Raw genomic sequence first — 17,700 nt, 5'->3', positions numbered from 1 at the left:
ACCTGACGAACTACAAGGGCACCCCATCGGATGCAGTAACTGCTGACACTTCGCTGGTCGAAGAGCTGAATAACTTTTTCACCCGTCTTGAAGTTCAAAAACCCCACCTTGCTCCTGCTCCTCCTCCTCCTCTGTCCTCCCAGCCCCTGAGCACCCACCAGCTTGAGCTGCAGGAACATCAGGTGAGAAGAGTCCTGAAGGCCGTAAACCCACACAAGGCAGCAGGACCAGACGGAGTACTGGGAAAAGTACTGAAGGCCTGCGCGGACCAACTGTCAGGGGTCCTAACAAGGATATTCAACACCTCTCTGGAACAGGCTATGGTCCCACCCTGCCTCAAAGCAGCCACCATTGTCCCAGTTGCAAAGAAATCCACCATAGGCAGCCTAAATGACTATAGACCAGTGGCACTAACATCTGTCGTCATGAAGTGCTTCGAGAAGCTCGTCCTCCCCCACCTTAAGTCCTGCATCCCTCAAAACTTTGACCAGCATCAGTTTGCTTATAAAGCAAACAGGTCGACAGCTGATGCAATCGCCACTGTCCACCACACTGCAGCAAGTCACCTGGAAAAACAGGGGAATTATGTCAGGATGCTTTTTGTTGACTTTAGTTCGGCGTTTAACACAATCTTGCCGAACATTCTCATCAGGAAGCTGACTGACCTGGATTTCCCTGCCCCTACCTGTAAATGGATTTACAGCTTCCTGACGGACCGTCCACAGACAGTGAGGATGGGGATACAAACATCTTCCACCCTGACACTCAGCACGGGCTCCCCTCAGGGCTGTGTGCTGAGCCCCTTCCTGTATTCTCTTTACACGCATGACTGCGTCCCCGCCCATCACTCCAATGTCATCGTCAAATTTGCGGATGACACTACAGTGATGGGTCTCATCTCCAACGGTGACGAGACAGCATACAGGGAGGAAGTCCAGAGGCTCACAGCCTGGCTAATAACCTTTTGCTGAACGCCAGCAAAACCAAGGAGATGATATTTGACTGGAGCGGGACGAGAGGTGACCTCACCCCACTCCAGATAGACGGGGTCTGCGTGGAGAAGGTGTCCTCCTTCAAGTTTCTGGGGATGCAGGTCAGTAAGGACCTAACCTGGCACACCAACACAGTTGCGGTGGTCGGAAAAGCTCAGCAGAGGCTATTTTTTCTAAGACTGCTGAGGAAATGCCAGGTGGGGACAAAGCTGCTGCAGACCTTTTACCACTTTGCTGTTGAAAGTGTACTGGTGTATGGCATTACGGTGTGGTACGCAAACTGCACAGCCAAAGACTGGAAAACCCTCAGGGGGTTATTAAGACAGCAGGAAAAATCATCGGCTGCCCCCTGCCTTCCCTGGAGAACATTGCCACCTCCCGGGGGCTGAATAGGGCAAAAATAATTATGAGTGACCCATCACACCCCGGCCATGGCTTCTTCCAACTCCTCCCTTCGGGTAGGAGATACAGGTCCCTTGGGAGCCGGACAAACAGGCTGAGGAATACCTTCTACCCCTGGGCAATTCGTCTGCTTAACGCCTGACCCCCCCCCCCCCCACCCCAATGGACATGTGAAATCCTCTACCATATTTATCTATTTAAAGAAAAGACACTTGTATGTTATGTCTGCATATTTATATTTATTGTGCCTATTGCTGTTGTTTGTGTTTGTATTTTTGCACTGCTTTATTTTGCACTATGGGTAGTGAGCACCACCCCAATTTCATTGTACAAGTTTGCACAATGACAATAAAGTCTGAATCTGAATTCAGAATGCATTGGTTTACATTTCGACTTCTTTGGAGCACGGTTATTTTTATGTATTTATTTATTTTCAGTTTTTGAGGAGGTGCTTCAAAGATGCAAATATTTCTGTAATAATGCAAAATCCAATGGCAGAACCCGTTGGCTTTTTGTCGAGGGAATACAGGGCGACGCTCACTTCCGGGTTGGCCAACATACGTCATCCCTCCACCACTCTACTGTAAAAACGTATGTTCAAGTTGAATGAGAATAATAATAATAATAATTCTGCCATAGTATTTATTTAAGGGGGGGGGGGGGGGGGGGGGATACAAGTCTTTTGGCCATTCGTAGTGTTGATCAGCAGAGAAATAATTTGTCCGCAAAGACGGTGACGTCGCTTATCAACGGAAGACGCTGGGGTAGACAAGTCAACGGACTACTACCCATGCAAGTGAAAGGAGCGTTCCACGGCATTGAGAAGACCCGTGCAATAAAGGCCTATAATATTTCTGTTTATGGCATAGATTTCTCCTCAGATTAGGCCAATAAACCAATGGTAAAATAAAAATAAAAACGCTCGATCAAAGGCCCGGCCCGAGTATAGTGGTGGCAAATATCGGCCCGCGTCGGGCTCGGGCAGAGAATCTAAACACTGACTGGAACTACTTAGCAGGTGTCTGTAGGGCTACATCAGGAGTTAATGCACGCACTGCAGCTGTCACGTTAAAATTGTACCGGGGGCGAAAATTGTACCGGCCTACGTCATCATTTGTTTACATCTTGACAACCTGCCTGGCAACAAACGACGCAATCGTCTGTTGCCGGGCAGGTTGCAAAAAACATTCGGCTCATGTTTCCAAAAGACGAAATAACATAATACAGATAACGGATCGCTAGATAACACTTGTTTTTACTTTATATTTGTATTGTATTTAATTGTTTAATCGAATAGCAACAGACGACGCGATCGTCTGTTGCAGACGACGCGATCGTCTGTTGCCGGGAAACGGGCGATCGCGTCAAATGACGTAGGAAGGTTCTTGAACATTCGCGTCCTACGTCATTTGACGCGACCACCAAGACAGTAAACGACATGCCTAACACAATTGAAAGAACAACACACAACAAAATACTGTAGGTGAATTATGTTACACTCACTACAACCCATTAAATACGGTATGATTTCTAGATGTCATGGCAACGTCCGCTCGCGACACTGGACTTGCGATCGAGGCATCGACGCAGACGTTCATTCACATAGCCAAAAACAAGAGAATAGATGGCTCGATAAAATAAACATCAAGACATACAATTCTAAAAAGAACAGATGAAGCAGCTACCCTTTTTCCTTCGCGGTTTGCCTACAGAGCAGCGCACCTGCATTTAATATATCCGTGTATTGTCACAATTTCTCAGTATCAAAGGTGAAAATAGAAACGGGTGGCCAAAAGCTGTCATTTGTTAGTTATCACAGACAATTTTAAGTAGAAACGGGTGGCCAAAAGCTGTCATTTGTTAGTTATCACAGACAATTTTCAAAAATGAATGATCTGTACGGAGCTCCATAAGGGACATTAGGGAGAACGCTCCCGGACAGAACCTTAGTTTGGAAGTCATGCTTAGTGACACGACAAATAGCCTACTTCCAATTGAAATACAAAATTTTGAAAATAGGCCTACGTGTCCCTGATCACGTTTCAATAGATTAAATAACGTGTCACGTATTTTCGTGAGACCAGGTTCGAGCGTGTGCATTAGTTGAATTGCGTGTGTCTCACGCCGAATGCATGAGACTTGAGAGCCCTGTACTTACGTGACACAAACCAGCACCGCAAACGTTCTCTCCCGCTTGAGATGACGTCTTTCTTTATAGGTTCATTGGTCTGATTCGCCGATTTCCCATGCTGATATCCCCGGAGATTCTCGGGCATCTTCGACAATTTGGCTATAGATTGTCTCATTACACGCTAAATAATATAATTATAGCCTAATTATATATATAGCCTATATATATATATATAGGCAATATATATAATTAGGCAATATATATATATATATATATATATATATATAGCATTTGTGGTTTTGGCATAAACATAACTAGGGTGCACTGTACTATCTGCGCACACCCTTTCTGAAGCCTCTCTCTCTCTCGCTCTCTCTCTCTCTCTCTCTCTCTCTCTCTCTCTCTCTCTCTCTCTCTCTCTCTCTGTCCCTCTCCCTCTCTCTCTTTCTCTCTCTCTCGTACCGTTTTGTGGAGCACGTTAATTGTCTGAGAACACTCCCATTCAGAAAAAAAAGTCGTGCTCTGGAACACGCTTCAATAGATTAACATTCGTGAGCAGGAGCACGCAATCGCGTGATACCGGGTTGCAACCAGAGACATTCCAAATCAGCGCGCTTGAGCCTCCGTTGTTTGTGTTTGTATTTTTGCACTGCTTTATTTTGCACTATGGGTAGTGAGCACCACCCCAATTTCATTGTACAAGTTTGCACAATGACAATAAAGTCTGAATCTGAATTCAGAATGCATTGGTTTACATTTCGACTTCTTTGGAGCACGGTTATTTTTATGTATTTATTTATTTTCAGTTTTTGAGGAGGTGCTTCAAAGATGCAAATATTTCTGTAATAATGCAAAATCCAATGGCAGAACCCGTTGGCTTTTTGTCGAGGGAATACAGGGCGACGCTCACTTCCGGGTTGGCCAACATACGTCATCCCTCCACCACTCTACTGTAAAAACGTATGTTCAAGTTGAATGAGAATAATAATAATAATAATTCTGCCATAGTATTTATTTAAGGGGGGGGGGGGGGGGGGGGGGATACAAGTCTTTTGGCCATTCGTAGTGTTGATCAGCAGAGAAATAATTTGTCCGCAAAGACGGTGACGTCGCTTATCAACGGAAGACGCTGGGGTAGACAAGTCAACGGACTACTACCCATGCAAGTGAAAGGAGCGTTCCACGGCATTGAGAAGACCCGTGCAATAAAGGCCTATAATATTTCTGTTTATGGCATAGATTTCTCCTCAGATTAGGCCAATAAACCAATGGTAAAATAAAAATAAAAACGCTCGATCAAAGGCCCGGCCCGAGTATAGTGGTGGCAAATATCGGCCCGCGTCGGGCTCGGGCAGAGAATCTAAACACTGACTGGAACTACTTAGCAGGTGTCTGTAGGGCTACATCAGGAGTTAATGCACGCACTGCAGCTGTCACGTTAAAATTGTACCGGGGGCGAAAATTGTACCGGCCTACGTCATCATTTGTTTACATCTTGACAACCTGCCTGGCAACAAACGACGCAATCGTCTGTTGCCGGGCAGGTTGCAAAAAACATTCGGCTCATGTTTCCAAAAGACGAAATAACATAATACAGATAACGGATCGCTAGATAACACTTGTTTTTACTTTATATTTGTATTGTATTTAATTGTTTAATCGAATAGCAACAGACGACGCGATCGTCTGTTGCAGACGACGCGATCGTCTGTTGCCGGGAAACGGGCGATCGCGTCAAATGACGTAGGAAGGTTCTTGAACATTCGCGTCCTACGTCATTTGACGCGACCACCAAGACAGTAAACGACATGCCTAACACAATTGAAAGAACAACACATAACAAAATACTGTAGGTGAATTATGTTACACTCACTACAACCCATTAAATACGGTATGATTTCTAGATGTCATGGCAACGTCCGCTCGCGACACTGGACTTGCGATCGAGGCATCGACGCAGACGTTCATTCACATAGCCAAAAACAAGAGAATAGATGGCTCGATAAAATAAACATCAAGACATACAATTCTAAAAAGAACAGATGAAGCAGCTACCCTTTTTCCTTCGCGGTTTGCCTACAGAGCAGCGCACCTGCATTTAATATATCCGTGTATTGTCACAATTTCTCAGTATCAAAGGTGAAAATAGAAACGGGTGGCCAAAAGCTGTCATTTGTTAGTTATCACAGACAATTTTAAGTAGAAACGGGTGGCCAAAAGCTGTCATTTGTTAGTTATCACAGACAATTTTCAAAAATGAATGATCTGTACGGAGCTCCATAAGGGACATTAGGGAGAACGCTCCCGGACAGAACCTTAGTTTGGAAGTCATGCTTAGTGACACGACAAATAGCCTACTTCCAATTGAAATACAAAATTTTGAAAATAGGCCTACGTGTCCCTGATCACGTTTCAATAGATTAAATAACGTGTCACGTATTTTCGTGAGACCAGGTTCGAGCGTGTGCATTAGTTGAATTGCGTGTGTCTCACGCCGAATGCATGAGACTTGAGAGCCCTGTACTTACGTGACACAAACCAGCACCGCAAACGTTCTCTCCCGCTTGAGATGACGTCTTTCTTTATAGGTTCATTGGTCTGATTCGCCGATTTCCCATGCTGATATCCCCGGAGATTCTCGGGCATCTTCGACAATTTGGCTATAGATTGTCTCATTACACGCTAAATAATATAATTATAGCCTAATTATATATATAGCCTATATATATATATATAGGCAATATATATAATTAGGCAATATATATATATATATATATATATATATATATAGCATTTGTGGTTTTGGCATAAACATAACTAGGGTGCACTGTACTATCTGCGCACACCCTTTCTGAAGCCTCTCTCTCTCTCGCTCTCTCTCTCTCTCTCTCTCTCTCTCTCTCTCTCTCTCTCTGTCCCTCTCCCTCTCTCTCTTTCTCTCTCTCTCGTACCGTTTTGTGGAGCACGTTAATTGTCTGAGAACACTCCCATTCAGAAAAAAAAGTCGTGCTCTGGAACACGCTTCAATAGATTAACATTCGTGAGCAGGAGCACGCAATCGCGTGATACCGGGTTGCAACCAGAGACATTCCAAATCAGCGCGCTTGAGCCTCCGTTTTTTCAAAGGCCAGCAGAACAGCTAGTGCTCGTTTTACACCAAACGCAAGTTTTAGCCACTGGGGGACCATAGGCAGGCTAGGGGAACTCATATTTATGTTAGAAAACCTCATAAAGTGAGATTTTCATGTCATGGGACCTTTAAGGATGCGTTTTATGGTGTCCTTCAGAGGAGTGGCTGCAATCTGAATCTTGAAATAATCAGCAATTGACTAAACCTGATCCTTCGTGCAGTTATCAAGCAACGCCTCAGAAGGAGACCAAACAAATTCCTCTACTATAGAAGCCATACTGCTCCAACAATCGCAGCATGAGCCGACCAAAAAAAAAAGAGGGTGCTGTATAGGCAGCAATACAATCACTAGCTAAAAGGAACACTGGAGCTTTCCCTACCCTAGCTAATCTCCAAAAGCTAACTGTATATCTCATCCCTAGTCTTGGTGTGATTACCGGCTGGGGGTATTTACTCGCTGTAAACCAGTGGGTCTGAAAAGACCCTGCTATGCAGTTACCCTCAGAACACCCTAGACGGGATCCTGAGCATATAGGTCTACCCGCTTTCACCACCACATAAAACGAAAAGGATGCAAACAAACTCTCCAATAGAGCAAGTTGCTAATCCTGCCAAGAAAAACTCCAGTTATTCCCGAAGCAACCTAAATACCAGCCCCTGTAGACGTACCCCAAACAATCTACCCCAATTCAAACAAATGCTCTCACAAAATAACTACCAAACTGTTATGTGTGATACTGTCACAGCCCGGCTCAAGGGAATGACAAGGAGGAGACCACACATAGCTTTAAGTTTGACAATCATAGTTTATTTAACCAACTTAACGTAAAGTAAGTTAAAGGGATGCATGCAAATCAGTAATAATCAGTGCTGTGTGTGGATGAGCAAAGTTAACCAAAAACCCTAAACAAACCATACGTCAAGGGAGAGAGAGAGCAAGTGGCTGACTCCTACAGTTTATATAGCTGAGGAGCTCAGCCCGCATGGGTATTAGCCATTACACTGATCACTCAATCAGGAAGTGCCAGAGGGCTGTCACAATGGCGATTTCGCCATCCAACCTTCGCCGATGTGGGCCCTGCCTTTTGTCAGCATTTCATCTTGCATTTTTTTATCTCGCAGCTTGGGGATGTGGGATTTTTTTCTTGCGTGGATGGGAGCTTGCATCCCTCTTCCTGCGATTAGAGTTTGGCATGGCTATGGTGTGTCTACATTCTTCACATCTCTCTCTCTCTCTCTCTCTCTCTGCCACATGTCTTTTCCGTCCCCAGGCGCTGCAGTCTCTGTCGCTGACTGAATCGCGTCTCCGCTCTCGGGGCACGGTGTTGGTGAACACCCTGGGCAGCAACACCTGCCTCAGGAAAGTGGACCTGAGTGGGAACAGCATGGAGGACATTGGTGCTAAGATGCTGAGCAAGGCTCTTCAGATCAACACCACACTCAGGTGAGCGTGGAGGTCAGGTGGTAGGAGTGCCTATCATCGTCATATACCTACTTACTCTTATGCTTTGTTGATAGCTGTATTTTGGGATATTTTATGCATTAATTGTTTCTATTTTCTCTATTATAATGTTGCGTAAGTTATTACCATGTGTCTTATGGCTTACAGGTGTTGTCTTTTGTGTTTCTCAGCATCCCTGACAGCAAAAGACTAGATCTTCAACTTGAAGTTTACATTTTCAGAATAGACCATACAGTCAGAATGTGTTTTAGAGATGTATACTTTAGAGACATTAGCCAACTATTCAATTTCAGCATGTCTTTGTGTTGGGTTGCCGATGCCTCCTACAGGAGCGTGACATGGGATCGAAACAATACCTCAGCGACTGGCTTTTTGGATGTAGCGCGGGCACTCGAGCAGTAAGAGGATAACACAAAACACACCCACCAACTCAAACCATCTCTTTGAACACCAGCCTTCCTTCATAGCACAGCAGTAAACTAGCAACACATTGGAAAGGTGTGAATGAAACCTGGGCTGAGGGCCAGAGATTACATGGTTATAGATCAAAGCCAAATTCTTCCCCCTTCTGAACGAGTGTGATAAATATGTTTTAAGACAGCTTCCTCCACTGGCAAATTTTAATCTAAACCAAAGTTTCTTTTGATAGGGTTCTCTGGAACAAAACCCCGCTCTAATAACACTTTCTTCTTTTTTTCCTCCAACGTTTTCATTGACACCGCCATCGTCTACCTCTTAAGTAATTTCACCTTGCAGTACATGCCCCTCCCTCTCAGTGACATCAGCCAGGCATACCGGAGTGCCCCAGAGAAAACGGAGCAGGCTCTAACCAAGGTTGGTGTCCTTGTCTGGCATTCGCCTGGTAAAACTTCAGAAATAAACCCAATACAACTTTATGTATTTTCATAGCGGTGCAATTTATTTATTGGAATTTAACTAAATGGTTTCATTGCACAAATTATGTACTTTTTATGGTCTAGTCTAGCATAAAACAGCCAGTTTCAGTTTTTAAAGGGAAGAGATATGCACGCATTAAAGCTTTGCTTTGTCAAATTTCAAGCAAAAAATGTGAAATTGATATTTGGCTGATTTTCCATCTCTACTCCAGCGACTATATTGATGCTTTGTATCCTCCTAGAAAAAAATAGCCACATCTAAGCTTTTCCACTCTCTCCTTTTCCCGCTCCTATCTTAAATCAAGGCAGTGTGAAATACAACTAAATGGTAGCTATGCTAATATGGTCAGGCTCTCTCTGTCCCCACTTCTATACCCTGCAGATCCAGCGAGCTCTGCTGAGAAACAACCAAACCCAACAATTCTCCCAGAGACAGGCCCTCCGCCTGCACCAGGGCCTGGTCACCAGCACCGCTGAGCAGGTATTGCAGCCTGCAGAGTAGGGGCAGATCTTGTTCCAATTTCCAATGCAGTCCAATTTCTTTTTATGAAATGACATACCAGTTTTTACCAGGCATGATTTACCAGCAGTAAATGTAAGATCTGATACAAACGGATGTGAGGAATCAAAATGGAAAAATATATTTAAACCAGTGGAGAAAAACTTGTGTCCGCATGTGTGTGTTTGTGTGCATTCCGACACCTGTCCCTCTGCCGGCCTTGTGTTGTCTAGGTGATGGAGCGTCTGTGCGTGCGTGTCGAGCAGCAGGTGTGTGTGTTACGAGGTGTTGGCGACATGGAGGAGATCCAAGCTGCCAAACAAGTGCTGAAAGAAGCCAGGAGCTCCCGTGCTGTCAGTGAATATATAATTGTCAATGACAACCTCAGGTGTAAATTATTAGTTTTTTGAGGAAAAACTAATTGGAACCTTATTCGTCACAGGGCATGACCAGACCTACAGGTAGAAAGCATGCCCTGAACACAAACAAAACACAGCCGGAAACAATGGGCGAATAGTGTATTTTTCTTAGTTTTACAAAATGCTTCTCTATCATTGACTGCTTCTTCACAGAAGCTATAGTGCATGTGTTAATTTGATTTGATGCAGAACATAATTTAAGGAACCTTGATTTTTATACAATATAGGTAGCTCCCAGTGGTGTGCTCAACCATGCAAAGCCATTACATTGTTTATCTTTTAACAAAACTGCCAGGGTTTGTAGCATCACTACCAGCTTGGTTGACATATGTTGCCTTTAAAGCAAGCAGGGTAAGTAAAGTGTGTGTCCGATCCTATGCTTGGAAGACTTGTCTTGAATGTGTGCTCCTCTCTCTCCAGCTCTACCCGTCACTGTGCGAGCTGGCTCATGTTCTGTCAGTTGACGGACCAGTCCGACAGAGGTTAGACTCTCTAGCTGGAGAACTGGCCAAGGCAGCAGATAAGGAGCTGCAGGTATGGACTCAGAATATATTTTTTGTTAACACTAGAAACGCCGGGCCATTTTTACTTACTACTAGCGCCACAAGAGGGGTCAAATTACCCCTAAGTCATTTGAATGAGAGGCTGTGCATTTGCACATAAGGTGGCGCCAATGAGCTATTACCGCGTGAGCGCCACATTTGTGTGTGTGTGTCACAAGCCTAGTCCTCACGATTTTGTCATAAATGTAAATATATGAAGTACAAACAGCCTATATTTTCACTAAGGGTTTAAGATTAAATTATGCAAATGAAGTAATTAAATTAATTGAGATATGCCTATACGGTTATTGTGGATATTTTGTCAACACCACTCCATTCCATCAACATTATGAACCAGCAGTTGGCTGAGTGGTTTAACATCTGCCCTGCAATTCGGGTGACCCGAGTTCGCGTCCTGGGTATCTCATTTAATTCTTGCCGTTGTCTTATTTTTGTAATTTCCTTTATATCAGAGAAATTAGGCTTAACAATTTACTTTTTATGTAATAAATATGTCTTACAATATCCCTATAACCCAAATATACCTTGCAAAAACTCATGATAAAGTTAATGTTAATATTAATGTTACTGATAAGCCTTTGTCACAATGACAAAGACACTGCATGGGAAATTGCAGCCACATAAATTCCATTCAGGTGAGTTTCGCGGCAGGCAGCCAAGAAACTCACCACTGACCACTTCTGTCGAGAAAAAATAGTCAGTCAATTTAGAATATTCAAAGAAATGGAAAATAAATGACATGAAAAGTTATTTTTTATTTCTCCAGTATTCCTTCCTAAAACACTGATTCAGTGGGGATTGAACCCCGGACGAACGGGTGTTAGAATAATTTGCGTCTCTCTCGTAGACCGCACCATCTTTCAACGTCTTTGTTTAATATGACTGCATCACCTTCTCTCTCACATTTCACTTTATGAAGTTAGAAGTCAACTGCTCATGATCATATCGCTGCGTTATCTCTGTGGAGATCCCTCCCCCCCCCATCCCTGGAACAGCGGAGCGGTCTTATTTACGACAGAATGAAACCCAATAAACCACCAGTGTGTGCAGGGTCCGGGAGGGTAAATTGGGGTTCTAGCTCACACGCGGAAATATAAAAATGTGCTGCTCCAAATAAGCAACAAAGTCAGTAACGTGTCAACTGTGTTGTCTGTGTTGTAATACTAAGCGGACGCTTGATGGTGACGTATCACGACGTGATGACGTATGTACAAGGACCTACCGTGGCCAGGCCACAGTTGCGATTGCCTAATGTGAATACAGGCCAGAGAACAATAGGGGCCAGTTGAGCATGGTTAGGTGTGAAAACAGCCAACGGCCACGGCCAGAAATCGGCTTTGTGGCCTTACTTATCTATTCAAATGCAAATGTACTGGCTGGGGGAGGGGAGGTGTGACAGAGAGAGAGAGAGCGATTGAGGCCCCGTCCAGACGAAGCCGAAACGGGCGAAACCGTTCCGGTTTCGATCTATCCGGTTTCGGAGTATCTCCGTAAAGACGGAGTCAAGCGAAACTGGGTAGATCTGTAGAAACGCTGTAGTACACATGCCAGGCCCATAAGGGGCGCTGCTTCTGCTACAGAAATGAAGAAAATTAAATAAGAAGAAGAGGCGAGCATGCGCATAAAGGCTGCCCCCCGAACCACTAACAACACAAACAAACAGTCAGTCAACAGTCTCAATAAATAATGGCTTAGCAACCCAACAATGGACATGATCTGCTGCAGAACGATTACAAGCCTGTAGTCCGCCATCATCTTTTTTGTTGTGAGTTCTGTGACTCCGCGGGCTTAACAGTCATTGGCTAGACGGTCGAGGGGTGGGGCGATGACGTCATCGTTTACGGTTTCAGTCGGTTTCAGGCGTCCACACGAATCCAAAACGAAACCGGGTAGATTTGAAACCACCTCCGAGGGTGGTTTCAGAAGTATACGGTTTCGGTCAGCGGATTCACCGGCTTCGTGTGGACGGAAGGCCGAACCGTACAAGACCTTTGCGGTTTCGCCATGAAATCGGTTTTGTGTGGACGGGGCCTGAGAAAGCAGTGAAAACAGACCATTTAGCATATAGTTTCCAGGCAACTTCTTCTCATGAGGCAGGAGCTGACCACACAAACATGATACTTTTAAGACTAAGCCATACACAAATTATCAAATATATTAAAGAATAACAAATCATTACGCTTGGATGAATGAAATAGTATTTTTTTTATTATAAATTATAGCCGTTTCAAACGATTGCCGACTAGCGTTCTGGTGCATATTTACCGCTACCACTGGACTGGAGTGAGGGTTAATCTAGTAGGCTGTTTAGAACAGGGCTTCAACAAAAATAAGTGCGGGGGGGAGGGGGGGGGAGGCGACGTGTCGACGCAAATTATTCATGGCGGCGAATTTTTGAAGTCGACTACGCCGACTAGTCGTCCCAGCTCTATGCATTACTTTTGTAATGCGTTACTGCCCAACACTGCCAATAACCAAATGACTTGGGTTTTAAATGAGTGTATTAGAGTTTATTAGAGTATAGAGTACATTGACATTCAGTAAGTCAGTAAAAAAAGAAAACAAAAAAATACGGCAGACTTTGAATGAACTAGGAACTGGATGAAAAATAAATGTCTTTCGGGACAGCAGTCTCAACATTCACAGCAGATTATCTTAGCAGGCTGAGTGCATTTCCCACAGACAAGTCGCCTACATGACTCACAGACGTCACTAGTTTTGTTCCCACTACATCTGCCGACTTGACACTTTTTCCTTTTGGTAGGTGGGGAAGGAGTTTCAATCAGAAGTCGCCTACATGCCACTGATGCTGCCCCTGATGACACAGTCCTGGCCATTCTCTGAGGCGCACACAGCTGTTTCACAAGCTCCAGAATAAATCTCTTTCTGGTCATGTTAACGTCCATGCACTGTTTGTACAGAATGTGTGCATTGATTGCAGCCAGGTCTAGGATGTTGTAGAACACAGCTACAGGCCAACGCCTGGTCCCTCCCTTTACTGAATACAAGCGTGCCATCTGGTCCATAACATCAACGCCATATTTAGTGCTGGTGTAGTGGGAAACAGTTTCGGGCATTTTCTTGGGGCCATTGTCAATTGAAACTGTGGTGCATTGTGCTGAGGAGGCTGACGTTTTTGCGTGGTTTTCCCTGGTAAATGGTGAGTGTGGCTTCCCCAGCCCTCAGCACCTTGGAGGAGAATCTTTCCATCTGTGCCTATGTACACGGGGGCATCTCTCGTCTGATTTTATTCATTGTGCCAACAATGTTTGTTCTGTGCGCCAAAAGAGTGTTTGCATGTTTTTGCACGTTTGTAACATTCAAAATCCAGGGAAAAGTATAGGCTCTTCCAGCTAATTCCTAGTGATCGGTCTGAGACTGAGCCAGAGAACGTTCGTCCGGGGTTCAATCCCCACCCTATCAGTGTTTTAGGAAGGAATACTGGAGAATAATAAGGATTTGTTATTCTTTAATATATTTGATAATTTGTGTATGGCTTAGTCTTAAAAGTATCATGTTTGTGTGGTCAGCTCCTGCCTCTTGAGAAGAAGTTGCCTGGAAACTATATGCTAAATGGTCTGTTTTCACTGCTTTCTCAATCGCTCTCTCTCTGTCACACCTCCCCTCCCCCAGCCAGTACATTTGCATTTGAATAGATAAGTAAGGCCACAAAGCCGATTTCAGGCCATCTGGCCGTGGCCGTTGGCCGTTTTCACACCTAACCGTGCTCAACTGGCCCCTATCAGACGTTACTGACTTTGTTGCTTATTTGGAGCAGCACATTTTGATATATCCGCGTGTGAGCTAGAACCCCAATTTACCCTCCCAGACCCTGCACACACTTGGGTTTCATTCTGTTGTAAATGCGACCGCTCCGCTGTTCCAGGGGGGGGATCTCCACAGAGATAACGCAGCGATATGATCATGAGCAGTTGACTTCTAACTTGATAAAGTGAAATGTGAGAGAGAAGGTGATGCAGTCGTATTAAACAAAGACGTTGAAAGATGGTGCGATCTACGAGAGAGACGCAAATTATTCTAACCATAGACGGATTATGACATATCGGGCCCCTGGGCACGTGGACTCCGCAGTCCCCCCCCCCCCCTTCCAACATAAACACACGCACCAAGAATACACACACACTTATTGGCGATAATAAGTCATTGGCCTATACCTGCAACTCAGCAGGATTTGTAGCACAGGAAAGGCAACCTCACAATAATTATACAAATAAATGCATCTTTATTTAACCAAAACAGGATAAAATATATATATAATTGATGCAATTTTTTTTTTGAACGAATTTCGAATGCATCGCTTTCAACCACAAATAAAAACGACTTAAAGCAACTCAATACGAACAGTTCCTTACATTAATTGACAGTAATGCATTTCACCTATGAAATGCATTTTTTCCGGGCTCTGTTCCGTGCGAAATCCTCCACGATATCATCAAAGTCCAGTGCATTGGTAAGGTCGCTCTCAATTGCCATGAGAGAAAGTGCCTTGAGGCGTTTTTGTGACATTTTCGTCCTCAGTTCATTTTTTATCCTGGACAGAAGAGAGAATGACCGCTCCCCTTCTCAATTACTGACGGTCAGAGTCAGAAAAAGCCGTAGCGCTACATACACATTTGGAAACATAGATTGCAGTCCACAATCGAGTTTAATTCGTAGCAGTCCTTTTGGGGTTGCATCATCTCCAGGCTTGTTAAATGATCTGAACTGAATAAATTCATTGCTTCAACGCTCCACTTAGAGTTCGCCGTTGCTCCATGTTTAAATGACAGTGACTTGTTCGTGACCGGTCTCAAACTGAAATAGTGCCCCCTATTGATCTTTTTATTAATTTATTTACTCAATAGTAATAGGCCTACTATTGCGGTTTTCGCTTGAATTTTTGTATTTCTCTACTGATTGCTTCGACAATGCAACATTAAAAGTTACTAACAGTGGGGCCCTGGGCCCCACTGTGAGTAACTTGTGGGGCGGCTCAGTCTACTTCAGTTACTAACAGTGGGGCCCTGGGCCCCACTGTTAGTAACTTGTGGGGCCCTGGACCCCACTGTTAGTAACTTGTGGGGCGGCTCAGGGGGGCCCTTGGGCCCCTGGGCATGTGCCCGGTATGCCCGTGCAGTAATCCACCCATGATTCTAACACCCGTTCGTCCGGGGTTCAATCCCCACGGAATCAGGGTTATAGGAAGGAATACTGGAGAAAAAAAGACTTTTCATGTCATTTTTTTTTCCATTTCTTTGAATATTCTAAATTGTATTTTTTCTCAACAGAAGTGTTCAGTGGTGAGTTTCTTGGCTGCCTGCCGCGAAACCTGAATAGAATTTATGTGGCTGCAATTTCCCATGCAGTGTCTTTGTCATTGTGACAAAGGCATATCAGTAACATTAATATTAACATTAACTTCACCATGAGTTTTTGCAAGGCATATTTGGGTTATAGGGATATTGTAAGACATATTTATTATATAAAAAGTAAATTGTTAGGCCTAATTTCTCTGATATAAAGGAAATTACAAAAATAAGCCAACGGCAGGAATTAAATGACTTAGCCAGGACGCGAACTTAGGACCACCGTATTGCAGGGCAGATGCTAAACCACTCAGCCAACTGCTGGTTCACAAATTTTAGGAATACCTGGGATTTGGTGTCTCAGCCACACCCACAGTGTCTATTGTCTATGCTAGGGTACTTACTTATCTATTCATTCAAAAATAATGTAGCAATTTGCATTTGATAGTAGCAAATTATATGTTGCAATAGTTTGAACAGTGTGTCCACTCAGTTTTATATCCTTCTATATTTTTATATCCTTTTATTTATTTATTTTTTAATTATATTAATAAAATAAAAAATATATAAACTTTGATTTATAATTTTTTTAATGTCACGCAATCGACCCGCAATACTCTCGCGGTCGACGTATTGGCCACCTCTTTCCGTGTCTCTGTCTGTCTGTCTGTCTGTCCGCCTGCCTGTCTGTCTGCCTGCCTGTCTGTGTATATCTACCTATAGATATCAATCTTATTCACTTCATAATGTCCCTTTGCGACCTCTGCTGACAAAGAAAGAGCATTGCATCCTTGGAAAAAAAAGAATTACATAGGAACACGTCAAAAAATGCTCTATAATAGCTTTCCCGGTCTGAAAAAAAAAATGTATGAACACAGGGTGGTACAAAAGACATATTTAGGAAAAGTCAAGAAAGTAGGGATTTGGAACGTGATCGAGTGCAAAGATATATTTTATTTTAACTCACAGGGGTCATTTGACCCCTTCGACGGCTGTTCTAGTGGTAAATGGCAGCGAGTTTATTTTGACATGTCTATATAGCCCTCCTTTCCATCAACTGTCTACCGTTCCTAGAGTGGGTGTGGAGTGGACATTCAGCCTGGATTTCATTACCAAAACCCAGCATGAATAATAATCAATCCAAAGACCCTGTCCTTCCTCATTGAGCTGACATTATTTCCAGTTTCAGTTTTTGCTGGGAACTGTGATATTTGGACAAGAAACCGGACACAAAAGAGGGTTGCCATGCCAACCCCCTGTTGCTATCTGAGATGCCTGAGAGGTCGATATCTTACAAAGAAATTCCTGGTTTTCTCCCAGGCCGTTGTGGTGACGCTGCTATTGCCGGAAAGAAAGCAAAACTATTAAAGGTTTTTTCTCCATAGCCACCACACATGCCTCAATGTGCCTCAAAGGACAGACAGCTGTGGATGTGTAACATTAAGGGGACTCTCTCGGCAGGTGATCGTGGACTCCATGGTGTCTCTGTGCCGCGAGCTGTGTCCCCTGTCTTCGTCCAGCGCAGAGCGTCTCACGCCACCACTGTCGTCTGTCTCTGACCGCGTGTCCATCCCTCGCTCGGCCATCCGCACCGCGCTGATGGAGAGAGCGGCGCAGGACATCCACCGGGCCCTAGAGTAAGAACCCTCTTCCCCATCCTGAAGCCCACAGGGGAGAGCCAGTGGTTGGCTACATTAGGCATACTCCATTCGATAAGTGCGATCAAATCGATTGGTCTCTCTTTCTCCCTCTCCCTCTCTCGCTTTCTCTCTCTCACGCCCCCAGTGAGGTGAAGCTGTCCGTCGTGTCTTATCTCACCAACTCCATCGTGGATCAGATCCTCCAGGAACTCTACGCTACCCACAAGGCCCTTGTAAATTGTACACACTCACAGTGTCTG

At 44.2% G+C, this 17,700-nt stretch overlaps 1 protein-coding gene across 1 annotated transcript in view; it reads left to right on the top strand.

Annotated features, from left to right (window-relative positions):
* The first annotated feature begins 991 nt into the window (after positions 1–991).
* Positions 992–17,700, top strand: part of LOC130393420 (capping protein, Arp2/3 and myosin-I linker protein 3-like) — a 61,539-nt gene continuing 44,830 nt past the window's right edge. Inside the window, exons 1-9 of the mRNA XM_056604108.1 lie at positions 992–1,258; positions 7,927–8,099; positions 8,447–8,515; positions 8,858–8,951; positions 9,396–9,494; positions 9,746–9,865; positions 10,352–10,465; positions 17,262–17,437; positions 17,586–17,673. Coding sequence (XP_056460083.1) covers positions 992–1,258; positions 7,927–8,099; positions 8,447–8,515; positions 8,858–8,951; positions 9,396–9,494; positions 9,746–9,865; positions 10,352–10,465; positions 17,262–17,437; positions 17,586–17,673 — 1,200 coding nt within the window. The remainder of the gene's footprint in view (positions 1,259–7,926; positions 8,100–8,446; positions 8,516–8,857; positions 8,952–9,395; positions 9,495–9,745; positions 9,866–10,351; positions 10,466–17,261; positions 17,438–17,585; positions 17,674–17,700) is intronic.

The sequence above is a fragment of the Gadus chalcogrammus genome, chromosome 12 (assembly GCF_026213295.1).
Source record: "Gadus chalcogrammus isolate NIFS_2021 chromosome 12, NIFS_Gcha_1.0, whole genome shotgun sequence".
Classification (NCBI taxonomy): domain Eukaryota; kingdom Metazoa; phylum Chordata; class Actinopteri; order Gadiformes; family Gadidae; genus Gadus; species Gadus chalcogrammus.
The sequence above is the reverse complement of the archived record's forward strand: the minus strand, read 5'-3'. Positions and strand labels throughout refer to the sequence as shown.